The sequence below is a fragment of the Gracilinanus agilis genome, chromosome 6 (assembly GCF_016433145.1).
Source record: "Gracilinanus agilis isolate LMUSP501 chromosome 6, AgileGrace, whole genome shotgun sequence".
NCBI lineage: Eukaryota > Metazoa > Chordata > Mammalia > Didelphimorphia > Didelphidae > Gracilinanus > Gracilinanus agilis.
In genome coordinates this window covers 201,510,377-201,528,669 of record NC_058135.1, presented here as the reverse complement: position 1 = coordinate 201,528,669, position 18,293 = coordinate 201,510,377, and the positions used below count along the sequence as shown (strand labels likewise).

Below are 18,293 nucleotides of genomic sequence, written 5' to 3'. Positions count from 1 at the left end.
AGGAAGGAAGGAAGGAAGGAAGGAAGGAAGGAAGGAAGGAAGGAAGGAAGGAAGGAAGGAAGGAAGGAGAAGGGAAAGGAAGAAGAGGGAAGGGAGGGAGGGAAGGGAGGGAAGGAAGGGAGAAAGGGAAGGGAGGGAGGGAGATTTATTTATTTTTCACAGCAAACTATGGCCCAAGATGTACTAAATACTGGAGATAAAAACACAAAAATAAGAGTCTGACCCTATTACATTCTAACAGGGGAAGACAACATATATAGAGGAGTGGAGACCAAAGAGGGGGTAGGGTGTTTTGGTGTGAAAGATAATGATTTTTAAAAAGAACATAAAAAAAAGTTAAACAAAGAAAGATTGTAATTATGAAAGGTCACTGCAAAAGAGAGCCAGTGGAACATCAAAGCCCATTTTGCAAAATCATGAGTGACTCATCCACTCCCAGCTAGAGATCTGTATCTTGATAATTACCTGAATTATGTACTTTTATTTAGGGAATAATAGACCCAGGACCAGGAGAAATTAATATTTTGGGGCATGACAGAATGGTAGAAGCTTTTAAAAAAAAAAGGATTTTTTTGTGAAGAGCAGGGGATGAAAAGGACAGCCTCACCTCACCCTCAATTTCTGTGCATTCCTTCCCCCAATTTATGCTGGATGTGCATGATAACTGATGGGAAGGGAAGAGAGATCTCAAACCTTCCTTGTGGCTCTCCCATGTCCTGACATACACAACTCAGTAGAAAAAGTGTGTGACCAAATCAACAAGTCTTTGTGTAAAGAGAACAACATTTAGGTAGAAAGAGGACAAATGGATGGATGATTGCTGCCCTCAGAATCCTTCCTCATCTGCCTAACACCTGAGATGTCAAACTCAGGGTCCCCTTCCCAAATGAAGCCTGAATCAGACTAAAATATAAATGGAAGACATTTAAGAAAATGAAGCTACAACAGGCCATAGATAATGTTACTATGTGGTTTTGTAAGTCAAGATGTGGGCCGCAGGGATCATTCCATGCAGCTTCTTGGCTCCAGCTGCTACTTGAGTTCACAGAGCAGGCACATCATACATGTTTGTGAAGAGAACAGAATTACTCAAGACCACCTGCTTGCCAGAGAAAGGAGGCTCCAGCCTCTCAGGCAGCAGCAGGCACTTGTGGAAAGCTTTTTATTCCCTCTGAACTCCCACAGACCTCTGGACCTCTCCTGTCATCCTCTGGGCTGCACCTGGAGTTCCAGCAGTTATCCTGCCCAACCCCCAGCTCCTGGGAGCCGTGCCTTAGTTCTCTTTGGACCTCTCCCAGTGCCTAACACATGGAAGTCTGATTTGTGGACCAAAAGAAGGAATAAATCATGCAAAAAGAAAAAGCTTACATTTAGCTTTGGCACTGCCTCCTGCCCATCCTCCAGCCACACAAAGAATTGCATCCACTTTCTTATCACCTAGAAGCTTCCCAACATCAGCAGTCACCTTCAACAGAAGAAACAAAGTTTTGGGAGGTTTTTTGGTTTGGTTTTTTTTTTTAAACAAAAGACCAAACCTGAATAGGATTCTACTGGGTCAAGTTCCCGAGTTCCTCTTAATTTAATCATTTTCTAATGATCAAACAGAACTGTAAACTAAGATCCAGAGATTAACCTTATTTGGGGGCAGGGGAAGGTAGAAAAATTATCCATTTTTATTTTTATTTTTTCCCTTTTTATTTTGAATATTTTTCCATGGTTACCTGATTCATGATTCCCCACCCTTTCCTCCCCCAACCCGAAGCTGACAAGCAGTTCCACTAGGTTATACATGTATCATTGTTCAAAACCGATTTCCATGTTATTCATATTTGCAGCAGAGCAATCTTTTAATGTCAAAACCCCAATCATATCCCTATCAAACTACATGATCAATCATGTTTGTCTTCTGCATTTCTACTCCCACAGTTCTTAGAGAATAACCTAATAATGAAAGTTTGTGGATCTCAGAGAACTAATGAATTAATGGCAGCCGCAAACTACTTGCTTTTCAGAGTCAGGTGGTCAACAAGCATCATTTTCAACACCTACTTTGTGCCAAGCACTGCCTGGCTAACACATTGAACATAGGAATCAAAAGATCCAGATTCAAGTCTCAGCACCACCTCCTAATAAGCTGCTCCCAAGTCACTCATCCTCTCCAAGCCTTACTTTCTTTATCTGTAAAATGGAGACAGTGTTTTTATATTGTACTGGCACTACCTACTTCATAGTGCTCTGATCAAAAAGTCTGCCAAGTACAATCTGCTCTAAAACACGGGAGTTAATATTATTATAAGACTCCTCCTTATGGTGCCTAGAATATGCCAGGAGGATTCCTCCCTCCTGAGAAGGAGCCTTTATCATTTCCATTCATTTCTTCCTGTCTAAAATGTCCTTCCCCCCCTTCCCCTCAACATTTAGATTTATAAAATCTAAAACAATGGAAACATTAACCTAAAATTAAAATAATTCCTTTAATTAGAATAGGTATTCATGAATTTTTGTTTTTTCAACTTGTATATTTTATATTATATATCATTATATTATATATATTACATATATATAATTGGTTTCCTTTGCATTCCTCTGTATTTTTTAAGTATATATGAGAGTGAATCCACAGGCTGCCAAAGGGGTCCATGACCCAAAAAAGGGTAAGAATTGTTGAATTAGGTCACTTACTCCAAATCCCCTCCCAACACAAGACTTTCTACAAAATCCTTCAAATCACAAAATAGAAAAATTATTTAGGAAAAATAAAAACCATCATACTCTTCTAACAGCAGTTACAAAAGAATCATAGATGGCACAACAGGTAGAGGTCCTGGACCTGAAGTCAGAAGACCTGAATTCAAATCCAGCCAGTGGGCAAGTCCACCTAGTCTGCCTCAGTTTCCTCACCTGCAAAATGGGAATAACAACAGTATACACTTCCCAGAGTTGTTGTGAAGATACAATATGATATTTATAAAGCACTTTGCAAATCTTAAAGCACTATAAAAATGCTAGCTGCTATTATTAGAATTGAAAGAGGATCTTAGAAATCAAATAGTCTACCCTTCTCATTTTACAAATGAGGAAGCTAAAGCCTAGAGATGGAAAGATGGATCTGTAGGAAGTAGCAAGACTGAGATTAGAACCCAGATCATTTCTTACAAAACCAGTGCTTTTTCCATTCCATTCTTAGAACTGAAGATTCAAGGCATTCCACTTTTCATTGCCAGAATAAAATGGTCATGTGATTCCGGATGCCTCAAAATGCAGACAGCAATGTCTTGTCTTCCTATTGCTGCTATGAGCAATTCTTAAATCAAGGTGATGTTTCTCCATCCTAAACTTCAGCCCATTGACTTAACTCCCGCTAACCTCTGGCCTAAATTACTCCTCCAAAGATAAGGCCATAAAAGCTGATTTCCTCCTTCTCACTTTTTTTTTTCACTCATTCCCTCAGCTCCTGCTTGCCCATTTTATTATACTTTAGACACGCCTTATGTGGAACTTTATTCCATTTTCAATGGGTCCCATCTCCCCCTAAACTCATCCTTAAATTGCTCATTCCCAGTGCTAAGTGTCTCTACCCCATGACTCTTTCCCTGGGTTGTACTCAGGATGCTGATGAGAGCACGGAACCAGCTGCTAACCACTGGGCTCTGTATATTTCAGGAAATACACAAAGAGTAGGAACACTCCACTGAAAGTCCACTACAGGATTATTACTTTCTGTCACCTGGAGTCTTCCCAGGATCTGAAGCTTTCTGCTTTATTGTCTATTAATTACTATTTACTAGGTGTGTTTCCCTCCTCAAGTGAATGATTTTATACCTATTCAGGCTGAAATTTCTCACTGTGAGGCACAGAGAAAAATAAAATAAAATCCACTTTTCTCTTTACCTGGCTATCTTTAATACTGAAAGAAGTGAGAGCTGGGGATGGAAAGAGATCTTACTCCTTTCCCCATCTCCTTTACTAGTCATACATTTCTCTAATGAGGAACAATAGTGGTTCTTATTATGATGTCTAAAGTTTTATTTCAGTGAGGATTTCTCATTCATTTCCTACACCCCATCTTATCTCTCCCTGCTCAGTCCTATCCATCCTTCAAGAATCAGCTCAAATACAATCTCTTCCATAAACCTTCCCCAGTAATTGCCCCCTTTCTGAATTCTCAGGGCACTTTCTTTTGTTTGGTTTTAAAATCTTACTTTGTCTTGGTAACAACTCTAAAACAGAAGGGCTAAGGGTCAGGCAAATGGGATTAAATGACTTGCCCAGGAGCACACAGCTAGGAAATCTCAGGGTACTCTGTACTGTTTCTATCATCTACTGATTCTATTTTCTTTTTGTAGCAGATCTTAATTCAAAACCAAGCTCTGTCATACATTAGCCTTCAAACCCAAGTTGTACTTCAAATTTCTCATCTGTAAAATGAGACTGATATATACATGTATATGTATACATACACACATATATATGCAAATATATAACTATATTCACAGTGTTACTTTGAGGATCAAATTAGATAATACATTTAAGGCATTGTTTTGTAAAGCACGCCACAAATATCAGCTATTATTACCATTGTAATTATTAGATAAGTTAGTATAAGCACAGGACTTTCACCTGCCATAAAGCCCAATAATTGCTGGATGAATTTGAATTTTGAATTTGCAACATTCTACCATTCCTAGAACATGTTTATAATTACCTGGTCAGCTTGCTCAGTAAAGGAGTCAGTCATTTTGACAATCACACTGGCATTGGCTTCTTCATTTTCTACCACATCAATGCTGGCAACCCACTAGTATGAACAAGAAAAAAAAATTTAATAAAAAAAGACATAATTGTGTAATTCTTTATCAGATAATGTAGCAGGCCAAGCACCTCAAAAAAGGTCTACTAGAAAGGATGATTCAAAAAGTATCTCAAGCTTTTCAATATTCTGTGCTGGGCCTTCTCTGTCCCATCCTTATTTCAAAGATGAAAAAATGGAGATCAAAAGGAAACTTCCCCAAAGTCACATGATGAATTAGTAGAGGCAGAGTGAAATATTATTACACTGGTCCCAGAGTCAAAAGATTGGGGTCTAGCTATGACTGCTGTTTATCATCCCATCATGTCAGTTTCCTCATCTGAAAAATGGGACTGGTCATACTTGTATTACCTAAATCATAGGTTTAATAGAGAAAAAGTTTTGCAAACAGGCACCAGATATACCCTGCTCAGGGAGGAGAGGAGTTGGAGGTAGGGGGTGAGACCTCAGCAATGGAATGGCAGGAAGATGCCCAGAGTAGCATGATGAGTCTAGGCCAGGCTAGCTAAGGTGATTTCTCTGAGACCTTGGACGTGTGACTTGACTTCTCAATACTCTTAAGACTATATACATTGTAGAGAATTTGCTAATTGCTAAAGGGAGTTTCCTTATTAGCTTCTGTCATAAATCTAGATGGAAAAATAACATCAATGGCAATGTAAGTGACCAAGAATAGTAGAAACACACAAAAAATGTTTTCAAACCATTATTAGAGACCCATCTTGTCATCTAGGCCCAGGATGATTATTAAACAAGAACAAATCCTTAAGTTGGACTGATTTAATAGAGTCCAGTGAAAACGCACCCAGAATGTTAAAGGTTCTCCTGGGAAAACTGTGGACAAGAAAAATGTAGAATATCTGTATATTAGGGAAATAAAAGGAATCAAAGAAGAAATACATTCTAAGTTCCTTGAGGAGAGAAACTGTTTTTTGCCTCTTCTTGTATTCTGAGAGCTTAGTTAGCACAGTGCCTGGCACACAGAAGTTTATTATAATCATTAATAAACTTAATAAATGTTTATTGATTGATTAGATAAAAGCATGATAGAGCAATGATAAAGGAAAATGAGAAGGAATCTCTACTGATTTCATTTTAGTTTTATTTTCTTTGCTAAATAAAATGATCTTTGGATTGAAAGCAGAATAAAAATGAGAGAGATGAAACCCAAGAGAAGTAAGGAGATAGGAAGAGTATGCAGGGGCCTATGAGGAGTATAAGCCACCAGGCCCAGATGAACTGAAAGGGATCAGTCCCAGGGTAGTACATGACCAGGCAGATACAAGTGCTAAATCATTGTCAGCCATAATATTTGAGAGTCCAAGACTGGAGAAGAATAAATATTAGCCTGAAAAGAAAGGAAGAAAGAAAAGAAAAGGAAGGAAGGAAAGAAAAAAAGAAGGAAGGAAGGAAAGAAGGAAAGAAGGAAGGAAGGAAGGAAGGAAGGAAGGAAGGAAGGAAGGAAGGAAGGAAGGAAGGGAGGGAGGGAGGGAGGGAGGAAGAGGAAGGTTGACTTCAATTTCTAGTAAAATTCTAAAACAAATTACTAAAAGCAAAGGATCATAAGGAGCCAGCCATCAAGACGACATTCTAGACTAACCTAAGTTTACTTTTTGATAAAATAAAGAGATTAGTTATAGGGATAATGGGTCAGGCATTGTGTGCTAAGTAGTTTTACAATTTTACTCCTTTTGAGCTGCACAAAAACCCTGGGAGGGAAGTACTATTACTACCTTCATTTTACTGCTGAGAAACTGAGGCAGACAGAAGTTAAATTACTTGTCCAGGGTCACAACAACTAATAAGTACATCTGAAGTCACATTTGAACTCAAGTCTTCCTGACTCCTGATCCTATATTACTGTCCAGTACAATGCCAAATATCTCCAGAATGCCTGACATAATAATTTACCTCAATTTTATGAAGACTCTCAAGTCAATTTATGTAATAACACTGTATACACAAACAAATTTAAAACTTTAATTTCTCTTTTATCAACAAACCTGCTCTCCCTATAACCTAACACAACTGCCCCAAAATAGAGGCCTTTCAAGAAAGAGTATCTGATTAGTAAAGAGAATCCTTGGTTTACCACTAACTTTGTAATACTAGGAAAATTGCTTAACATTTCTAAATCTCATTTTCCCTGAATATAAAAGGGAGAAAAGAGGTCACACTGGATCATCTCTAAAGTCTCTTCCAAATTTAAAATATTATAAGCTCTATTAAAGAATTTTTTAAAAATGGGAAAGGAACAACAATCAGATGCGCCAAACCTTGATCAACCCAGAAGAATGGGGTAACAAATCAGAATGTTTGAGCTAGAAATTATTCTCATTGTCCTCCAGTCAAAGGCCCTCATTTTAGAGATGAGAAACTAAGAACCAGAAAAGTGGAGAAATTTGTTTAACGTGACAGAAGCAGAGGCAAGGCTAGAACTAGAACTCAAGTATAAGGAAAAAAAGAGAAAGTCCACCCACATGCTAATGTAAAGATCAAGTCCAAGGAAGAGGTGTTATAAGTGATGAAGCCTCTTGAATCAAGGTCTATTTCAATCTAAGGAGCAGTGGGACAAAAATGGTGTTGAGACCCAAGTTCAATTCTGACTCCACCACTGATTAATTTATTATTCGTATTATTAATTAATAATAATATAAATATATTTTCTATAATAAAATATAAATAAACACAAATTATATAAATAAATAAAACTAAATAAATATAAAATTAAGTATTCCATAATATAAATTAATTAGAAATTAATCTACCATGGATAAAAAAGGGCTTTTAGCCTGCTTCCTCAGCTTTAAAATGGGGGAAAGTAATTTTTCTTTTTTCCTCATAGGGATGTTCTATGGAAATGCTTTGTCAATCTTAAAGTACTATAAAAAAAAGTTGTTATTCTCCAAACCCTACACAGGTCTGGAGGGCCCCAGAACCCCAGAGTCCACCTGAAACCTTCCTGTTAATGCTCCTTTACTTTCCTCCCAGACAAATCAACTCTGTCCCTTTCCCCTTCATCTTCATCCTACCACAGAGGAACTCAAAATCTCTGTCCAACTGTCCTCTTCCCAATGGGCTACTCTTCTTCGGGTTCCTAGGGGTAACCCTGTGCATTCTAAGGCCCCAGCAATATTTCTCCCAATTGGAGTTCCTTTTTCTACTAGTATCTTCAAGTGCTTACACATAAGAGTAAATGCCTAAATTTTTTCCCTGTTCATTCTTTAGCTATCCCACATTCACTGATCCCTTGTTCTCCAAGTGAAATTTCTGGCAGAGAAACTCAGTCCTTAAATAGATCTAATATCTCTGTTAAGTGGAAGTTTCCTCACAATCCTGCCCAGCTTGACCATTCAGTTTGACCCTATAGTGGTAACATGAATTTTACCAGTCAAACAAGCTATGAACGTTCTCAGTGAGGCCAAAGATTCCTCTTTTTATGAGTAAACACTGGTTCTTTTGGTAAGTCTTCCTTAATCTATTCACCTGCACTCAAAAGTCCTCAGGGAAAATTGTGTCCAGACCAGCAAGTGAGAATACTCTAAGGAAGGGCAGCTATAGGCATAGGCCCATCCTCTAACAGGAAAGCTGGAGCCCCTCCTCCCCCCACAGGGGCCAGTACAGTCATACGAGGACTTTGACCCCTGCCTGCCCGCCAGGCCTATTTTCTCCCTCCCCCCTTCCCCCGACACCAATCAACGTGGTCTGTGCCAGCCTTGGGAAGAGGTTTAAAAAAAAAAAAAAAGTGGGGAAGGGGGAGTCGGGGTCAGATTTGGACATTCATTTAATTTGTAAAAGTAATACTAACAACCGAAGGAACCCAGCTGCTGCGAGCCTGTCCTGGAGCATGAATGTACCTAGATTAAATAGGCAAAAAAATGATTCCCTTATTTGAAACGCGAAGCAATTGAGGCCTGGAGGGGCAAAATGCCTTGCCTAAGGTTTCTAGAGTCCCCAGGCAGGAACCCCGCTCCCCCAATTCACCGAGGCTTCCACTTCGCTCTCAATCTCCAAATCCCGCGAGCCAAGACGAGGGGGGAAGGGGTGAAACGGGTGGGGGGCTGCACCCCGGCTTCCCTGCCCTTCCCTCCTTTCCTTTTCCAGGGGAAGAAGGAAATTATGTCGTTGGGTGGGCTTCATTACCACCCGGGAACCGCTGCCCCTGCTATCAAGTGAGGATCCTCGCCCTGGCGGGGGTGCGTCCGAGAAGGGCAGCCAGGTGTGTTTTTAACACCCCGTTACAAGAATTCGCTCTCTTTAAACAAAGGGGATAATTTACTGGCCCCAGGACTAACGTTCCAAGCCTCTCCGCACCAGAGCATAAAGGGAGGGGACACATTGGTGTATCTGAGCATGCGCGAGAGCAGAGAGGGACCATGTGTGTTTGGGGGTATCCCGGAAGCGGGGACACACATACGTGCCCAGGGGAAGGGTGTGTGTTTTTAGATATCACGGAAGCGGAGGGGTGGGGTCCGTGGGTGTCTTGGGGTATCCCAGAAGCGGGGGTATGCGCACGAACAGAGGTACTTGCTTGGAAGCATGGGAGTACGTGCAGGTGTGCAAGTGTACAAAAGTGAGGCCGAGCCCGCAAAACGGGGAACCCCACTCCCCGGCTCCGGTAGGGGAAATCGAGGCCCACCCCTCGGGGCCTCAGGGGAGCCCAACGCCGCGCGCGCACGCGCACACACACACACACACACACACACACACACGCACACACACACACAGAAATGCCCCTTTGGCCCGTTAAGTCCCACACGCAAACAAACCCCCGGTTACCCAGTCCTTGGCTCGGAAAGCCTGCACACATTTGGTGCCCAGCGCCCCTCTGCCTCCGTACACCAGCACCATGCGCGCGTCCCCTGAGGCTGCTGCCATCATCCCTGCCTGCCCGCCCGCACGGCTCCACCGGCGACCCCAAGCTCAGGGCCCCGCCTCTGCCCGCCCCTCAGAACACGTGCTAAGCTAGGAAGAGAGACAGAGGTGCCTGTGCTCTGCTCGCTCCAGGATCACTGCTGCCGCCTAGCTGGCTGTGGGCGGGGTAGGCGTCTTGTGGGCTTGCACTTCGACCTCCGAGCCGAAGGGGCCAAGAGGCGTTCTCTCTCCGGGATGAGAGGGCTGGCCACTCTGTCCTGCCCTGGGAGCCCGGTTCCCAAGGGACTCGCAGTCCAATGCGGAGAGACAGCGGGCAAACTACTAGGTGCAAGGGTCTAGGCAGGATAAAGTACATTCCTTTTTTTTTTTTTTTTTGGGGGGGGGGGGTGTCTTTCCCCAAAAGCTTGGATCTTTGGGTTTAACTAACACTAAGTTGCTACGGACATTAAATGCCATGTGTCGATTCCCTAATCCATTGATCCACCATTCTATTTCTTCTTTTTTTCCCTTTTTTTTTTAAACTTTTTCAGTTACATGTAGAAACAATTTTTTAACAATTGTTTTCTTACATTTTATAATTCAGATTTTCTCTCTACCCTCCCCCACCCCAGGATGTGAATATTCTAGTATAGGTTATACTCATACGTTCATGAAATACAGACTTCCATATCGCTCATATGATAGAAAATACCTGTCACATATAGTAGAAATCTTAGGAAGGAAATAAAATGGAAGGTGGCCGACTTTGATCATCATTCTGATTCCAGCAGTTCCTCCTTTGGCTATGGACAGCATTTTGGAAATGCTTATCTTGGAGACTTGAATTGTGATGGTTTAGTCCTTCACAGTTGAACATCGTATATTTCTGTTACATCTTCTACTGATTCTGCTCTCTTTGCTTGCATCAGTTCCTATGTCTTTCTAGGTTTTTCTGAACTCATCCTGCTGTTTATCATTCCTTATGCTATATTCCCTTAAATCCGTATGTCACAAGTTGTTCATCTGTTCCCCAAATGATGGACAACCCTGCAGTTTCCAATTTTTTGCCACTAAAAAAGAGCGCCTCAAAATATTTTTGGTACATATAGGTCCATTTCCCTTACCTCTGATCTCTTTGGGATACAGACCTAATAGTGGTATTGCTGGGTCAAAGAATTTGCAGAGTTTTATGGCCCTTTGAGTCTGGTTCCATATTACTTTCCAGAATGGTTAAATCAGTTCACAATTCCACCAACAGTGTATCAGTCTCCCAATTTTCCCACGTCATCTCCAACTTTGTCCTTTTCCTTTTTGGTCATGTTAGCCAATCTGGTAGGTGTGAGATTGCATCTCTCTTTGATCTGGAGCATTTTTTCATATAACTATGGGGGCGTGAAGTTAATTTCTTCTTCTGAGAATTGCCTCAAAATGATTTGACCATGTGTCAATTGGGGAATAGTTTATATTCTGTTTGTCTCAGTTCTATATTTGAGAAATATTTGAGTTCTTATTTGAGAAATGAGGCTTATGTCAGATACTTGCTATAAATTTTTTTCCATATTTGTTATTTTCTTTCAATCTTGGCTACTTTGATTTTATTTGTACAAAAATTTTTAATTTAATATAATCTTTTGATTATATTATCTATTTCATTTTTTGTAATAGTCTCTTATGTGTTGTTTGGTCATAAATTCTTCCTTTATCAAACATAAGGTCAACTTTTCCATGTTTCCTGAATTTGTTTATGGTACCACCAATATATACTTTTAAAAGCAAGCTATATCTAATACAAGCCAAAAGAGGGAAAGGCTGATGGAATTTGAACCAAGGTTTTGGAGATGAAGAGGGAGCAAATTATAGGTTTGGAGGACATCCAGTGAAAATGCAGTCAGGAGTTGAGGTGTCCTATGTGAGGGAAAAGGAGGCCATTGTCACTAAGATCACAGATTAGAGGGAAAAGGGGAGAGAGTAAGGTTTAAAGATAGATTTTGCTTATTGTAACCAGGGGTAAAGATCATTCTCTTTAGGTTTCTATCTTTCATACTTCCCAGACACAAGTCTTTGTGACCTTAGGCAAATCACTTAACCTCAATTGGCTAGCCCTTACAACTTTTCTGCCTTGGAACTGATAGGATTCCAAGACAGTTCTATCAATTGTTCATTCAAAGACCATTGCCCTCTGCCTTTATTAAGCACCTGATGAGTGCAAGTCCCTGTATTAGGCTCTGAGGAAGGTACAAAGTATAGCTAAAGTCTTAACAAGGTGGCTCCTTCCTGAAGACAGTCATCTTAGACTGGCACTAGACATAGATATATAAAACAAACCCTGACAAAGATCCTGGAGTGATTTGTCATTTCCTTCTTGTATGGGCATTGTACCCCCAAAACTATAGAAGTGTTTCAGGCAAACTATAAGCAGGGAAATTCCTTTGCTCCCTTCTGTCCCTGTGACTCCTAAACCAAAACATCTGATAACTCCTATAACACCCTGAGAGAATTATCCTTGGATTGTCCTTTAGATTTGAGATGGACAGAGATATATACCTCCTTGATATCATTAAGTTGTATCTCAGACATCCATCTGTCCTCTAAACTATAAGGGTTAACCCCATTGTCTTCAGGCAAACCTCCCCCCTGCCCATTACTCAATGCATACCACTCTAGAGTCACTCTTCACTGTGGCACAGAGTCATATCTTCACTGTTGCAAAGAGTATAAAGACTCCAGAATTGATGACATCTGGAAACAGCTTTCCATCTATGTTGTTCCACCTGGGAGGCAGTCTTCCACCTATGCTGTCCTCCTGGCCAAATTCAACATTACCTTCTAAATGAATAAATTTCTCTTTTTATTTTTAAGCTAAGTTTCAGTCTTGCATCATTGCAAAAGATGCCCTTCCCAAACCCCAGGGGTTCATCTTAAGCCTCCCAACACTTCTCCAGCTTATTTGACAGGTGAAGAAACTTAAACAAGCAGGGCTAAGTGACTTGTCCAGTGTCACATAGCTAGAAAGTGTCTTGGACTTCATTTGGTCTCAGAAAGATGTCTTCCTGAGTTCAGGCCTGGTAGTCTATTCACTATGCCTGTGTTAACTTGGAAAAAAAAAACACCGAAATATTAAATAGTTCTACACACCCATGCAGAGTCCAGAGCCTTGAGACTCTGGCTGTTCTGGTCAAGGACCTAGGAGAGCCAACCAAGCTAGATTGACAACTCCAAAGAGCCATTAAAGTGGGAAACTTAAATACCTTTCTAGGGGAACATGGGGACTGAGGATGAGAGGGATAGTTGATTGGCTTTACAATGGTAACAGGAAAATGAGGAGTCCCAGACAGGACTAACAGAGGGGCTGATGCTTCACAATGGACACAAAAGGGAAAGAGCCAGCCAAGGGCTGGGCTACCTAAGTAAAGGCCTTTGAGGTAAGGGGAGAAATGTTGGGACCAAGAGATAACACCTGATAGGATTAGCCATCCCCACTTAAACTACTTTAAGGCCTATTGTTAGTCTGAGACTCTAAAGTTGGACTTTCCTCTCAGGAAGAAACTCTCATTGACAAAGTCAAACTTGGGGCTTTTCACCTTTAAGCTTACTAAAATGGGGGTCATTGAATTTTACTAGACTACAAATTTGGGGACTTATAGATTCTACATTGACATCTCCTAACTGCCAAATAAGAGATGTAGTCAAGGTATAATCAACAAGACTTGGTAACTGATTGACTAAGGAGAATGAGGAGCAGAAGATGCCTTTGAGTTCGGAAACTGGGTTCATTGGAGAATGAGTTCTATTTTAGATATGTTGAGTATATGTCTATAGGACATACAGACATAGCTATTTTTAACAGATATTTGCTGGTGTAGGACTTGAAAAAACTTAGAGATAGATGAGACAGTGGGGGAGGAGGGAGAGATAGAGAAAGAAAGAGATGTAGACAGACAGGATAGATAGATAGATGGAGAGAGACAGAGAGACAGAGACAGAGAGAGAGAGAGTCAGAGAGAGATGACAGACCAATCGATCTAGGAGCTTCTGTAGAGAGAGATAGCCCCATGAGAATAGATATCAACAAGAGAGAAGGGGTAGAGAAAAAAAGAGGGACCAAGATAGGTCCTTGGGGGACATCCACCATTAGGTCTCAGATGATAATCTTGCAACAGAATCTGAAAAGAAATAATCAAACAGATAGAAAGAGAACCAGGAAACACGCCAATATCACACACACACACACACACACACACACACACACACACACACACACACACAAACAGTTTTATCTAAAGAGAATATTCAGGAGGAAAAGTTGGTCAGTAGTGTCAAAAGTGAGAACTGAGAAAAAGGTCTTGAGAGATTTAGTAAGACATCCAGTGGTAAACAACCTTAGACAGAATAGTTTCTGTTAAATGGTAAAGTCCAAAACCAGAACTGTTGCAAGCTATTCTCTCACAATCATGTGCTTTTACATTTGTTCCAAGAGCATCATGAACTTGAACCTTTCAGCTTTAGAAATAATGACTTGGCAGATTGTGCCCACCAACACACTTTCATCAATCTTTCTTTGAAAACAGTACACTGTATTCATTAAACAAACAGAAGGAAAATGCCCACTGATCAGATGGGGAAAATTTTTTTTATCCAAACAAAAGTATAGAGATCATTGCTCAGGAGAGTTAGTCGAATTAGAGTTTTGACAGATCCTAACTGTAACTTGCATACCCACCAGTAAGACAGAGAATATATTTATGAAGAAGGGAGGTGACTCAAGTAAGGTTCATGAAAGGAAGAAGACATCCACATCCATGAATATCTGTGAACAAAATGGAAGCTGTAGTTTGCAAGGTAAAGTAATTTGGGAAAGAAAGGACACAGCAGCACACCCTTTCTCAGAATCCTATTAGGCCATCCTCACTAGATTGCATTGAAGCATCTGGTTAGATAGAAATAAAATGAGAGGGGGCAGCTGGGTGGCTCAGTGGACTTGAGAGCCAGGCCTAGAGAAGGGAGGTCCTAGGTTCAAATGTGGCCTTAGACACTTCCTAGCTGTGTGACCCTGGGCAAGTCACTTGACCCCCATTGCCTAGCCCTTACCACTCTTCTGCCTTGGAGTCAATTGACTTCAAGACGGAAAGTAAGGTTTTTATTAAAAAAAAAAAAGAAAAGAAATAAAATGAGAATGTCTCTAAGCCCCAACACCTCCATAAGGAGAAAGAGAAACTCCTCCATTATAAATTCAGAGAATGTGAGCCCCACCAACTTCCCCTGCAAGAGAGTGAGAATGTAGTCAAGCACCCTTTTCTCTCCTCTCCAACTTACGCAAAAACATCACAAAATTCCCCTTCCTGAAACAAAGAGTAAAGAGAAAAGCCTGAGACAAGCCTGCCTAGAATACACAGTGTATGTGTATGTGTGTGTATACATATAGATGTATATCTATATATAACATGTCATATATGTATTTATACATATATCTAAATGTTGTATTATTGTAATATGACTAGGGCATAATTTATATTTGTGTATATACATAAATTATAGTATATAGATATATATATTCTATTTTTAAATTTATTTATTCAGTACATTAGAATTCCCGTGATTCTCCCTTCCTTTAGTCTCTGAACTAGAGAAGGCAGTCTTTTATAGGATCAGTGAATGGAAGAAATCAGGGAGATTTTTCTCCATTCCAGTGCCATCTCTGACGTTTACTAGTTGTGAGATTAATCCACAAATATTTATCAGTGTGCTCTTTGGATACTAATTTAACCTCTAAAGAGGCTCAATCTCCTGGTCTGTAAAGTGGGAACAATAAAACTTGAGACACCTACTTTATAGGGTAGTTGAGAAGGAAGTATTCTGCCAACTTTGAAGCACCTTATAAATATCAGTTTGATATATATATATATAATATGTTTTTCCTTTCTCTGCTTTCAGTTATAGCTTCAGCTTCTAGAGGATCACTAACTCTCTAGTCTGCTGTCTTTATACTATTTTCTGAATAAAACCTAAAGTGGGCTCACGTGAGAAAGTGATAGCTATTTGTAACTTGGAAGCTTTGTTCTCCCTCAGTGAGGCCTCTAAGATTTTAGAGTTCTTAGGCTGTTGCTTCTAGCCCTTTCATTTTAAAGAAGAAGAAACTGAGGCCTAAAGAGGGGACATAGTCACACCATGGGAGAGTGGGGATTCAGACCTATTTTCTATGAATCTAATGCTTTTAATACTTGTCTCCTTGGGGCTTCTTGGACTCTGTTAACAAAGGTTAAAATTTAATAAAAACGTGGCTAAGCATTTAAGTGCCACTACTTCCTCCTTGTATATCCTTACTACACTGGGACTAGGAAAAAGTCTTTCTATTAACTCCTCAGTAACTTCTGAGTGCCTCACTTTGCCCCAAAATTGAACCCAAATCAAGTGTATTGACATCAGGCCTGCCACTAAAAATGCTCAATAACATGGCAGCTATGTAGCTCAGTGGATAGAGAGCTAAGCCTGGAGACCAGAGGTCCTGCATTCAAATTTGGCCTCAGACGTTTCCTAGCTATGTGACACTAGGCAAGTTGCTTAACCCCAGTTGTGTAGTTCTTATCCCTCTTCTGTCTTAGAACCAATTTGATTCTAAGACAGAAGGTAAGAGATTTAAAAACAATGATAATATTGGTGCTCAACAACAATAGATATTAAGCTTCTGCTGTACGTATAGGATACTGTGATTGAGGAATACTGCAAAGGTAAATTTTAAACATTACCTTCAGTCAACAAACTTACAGTCTCAGATTTCTCCTTTATATAAATAATCCTATCAGGTTCTAACACCAGAATTCTGACTGATTCTGCAACAATCATTCCAAAACACTACAATATTATATAGAATTTTACTTTGATGTAAAAATGGATCTGATTTCATCAATACTCCCTCCAAAAGTGCAGATTGGACATATCTGTTATCTATCGATTTTGTGCCATTTTTGCCCACATCTTCCTGTAAATCTTCTGCAGATGTCTCTGTAGATCTCTTCACATAGCATAGACACCAGTGTTTCATACACCATCAAATATATTTCTGTTGACGTGCTTTATACCATTTGTCCTGCCTGAGTCTTCATTCATAGTGTGTTGCAATCTGAATTATTGTAAAGTATTTGCAAAATACTGCAGGATGAAATATATAAAAACACGGAACAGAAATAACCTAAAACTAGACCTGTACTTCATACCCTTTTATCACACGTAGAAGAATTGACATGTCTGTCTGCGCCCTGTAAAATGATTGCTCATCCATAAATCTGAATTGACAAGAAGAGCTGAAGAGATGGAGGAGGCTATGTGACATAGTTCTCAACCAGGCAGTGGGAAATTGTCTTTCTCAGAGCTCCTAAGTTTGGAGTATGTCCATGAATTGGTTAAAAATTGCCGAAGTCTGAAAAAAGCTGCAACTTCGGTAGGTATTCTATGATGTGTTGTTTTATTCCTTTTATGATTATGTGCTTAAATCTAAAAATATGAATTTATACATAAAATGTAGGGATATACCTATAAAGTAACAAGATTATTTGGAGCCACTTGGAGAGAGAACTATTGAGAGACAGAGTGACAGAGAGACAGAGGGAGAAAGAGAGATAGTATATAGAAGATGGCTTACTATGTAAGGAACATAAAGAGATGAATTTGCTCCCTCACCAGATTAGGGGGACACATAGCCCAAGAGTTTGACTTCCCCAGATCCTGATTCTTTTAGTGAATAGGATCAGATTAATTGCTCTCAGTGCCACCTGGTGGTTACATTTATCTAGCATGTCACTGCTTACAAAGAGCTATATATTATCTCATCTGAGTCCTCCAGCAACTCCATAAAGTAGATGATCTAATCCTTGCCATCTCCATCCTTATGATACAATAGAAGAAACATTGGCTTTGGAGTTAAAAGTCTTAAATAAAAAATTTCACCTCTAAAACATCTTCCTTGGATGACCTTAGACAAAGCTCTTAGCTTCCCCCTAGGTTTCTGTTTCCTCTTCTATAAAGTGAAAAGGTTGGTCTATCTAGATCAGAGATTCTTTTTTTTTGTTTGTTTTATACTCTTACCTTCCATCTTAGAATCAATACTGTGTATTATTGGCTCCAAGGCAGAAGAGTGGTAAGAGTGGGCAATGGGGGTCAAGTGACTTGCCCAGGGTCACATAGCTGGGAAGTGTCTGAGGCCAGATTTGAACCTAAGATCTCCCTTCTCTAGGCCTGGCTCTCAATCCACTGAGCCACCCAGCTGCCCCCTAGATTAGAGATTCTTAACAATCTTAATAGATCCTCATCTTAGAATATATATTATACATATGTAAAATATATAAAGCATATGTGAATGTATAAAGTAAATATATTTAAATATATAAGTATATTTTAAATATACATAGAAAATATATAAAGTAAAATGCCTAAGATTACAAAGGAAACTTATTATGTTGAAATTCTGTTAACAAAATACTTTTTTTTTTAAAAAGTAGCTTAGGGTGACAGTTGTAATAAAGGATTAAAGCACTTAAGGTAATAAGGGAGTAGGCTAATAGTTGTAATAAGGGGAATAGGCTAGAGGTAATAAACTAGTCGTAGTAGGGGATAAAGGCAGGTAGGGTGGATAATA

General features: G+C 39.9%; 1 protein-coding gene across 2 annotated transcripts in view; it reads right to left on the bottom strand.

The window, feature by feature from the left end:
- Nucleotides 1–9,751, bottom strand: part of QDPR (quinoid dihydropteridine reductase) — a 34,827-nt gene extending 25,076 nt beyond the window's left edge. The window contains exons 1-3 of one of the 2 annotated variants that reach the window (XM_044680791.1): nucleotides 9,590–9,751; nucleotides 4,706–4,798; nucleotides 1,369–1,465 (exon numbers count right to left, since the gene is read on the bottom strand). In XM_044680791.1, the coding sequence (XP_044536726.1) occupies nucleotides 1,369–1,465; nucleotides 4,706–4,798; nucleotides 9,590–9,691 (292 nt within the window). In that variant the 5' untranslated portion in view covers nucleotides 9,692–9,751. The remainder of the gene's footprint in view (nucleotides 1–1,368; nucleotides 1,466–4,705; nucleotides 4,799–9,589) is intronic. The other variant, XM_044680792.1, reaches the window with a different exon arrangement.
- Nucleotides 9,752–18,293: the final 8,542 nt, after the last annotated feature.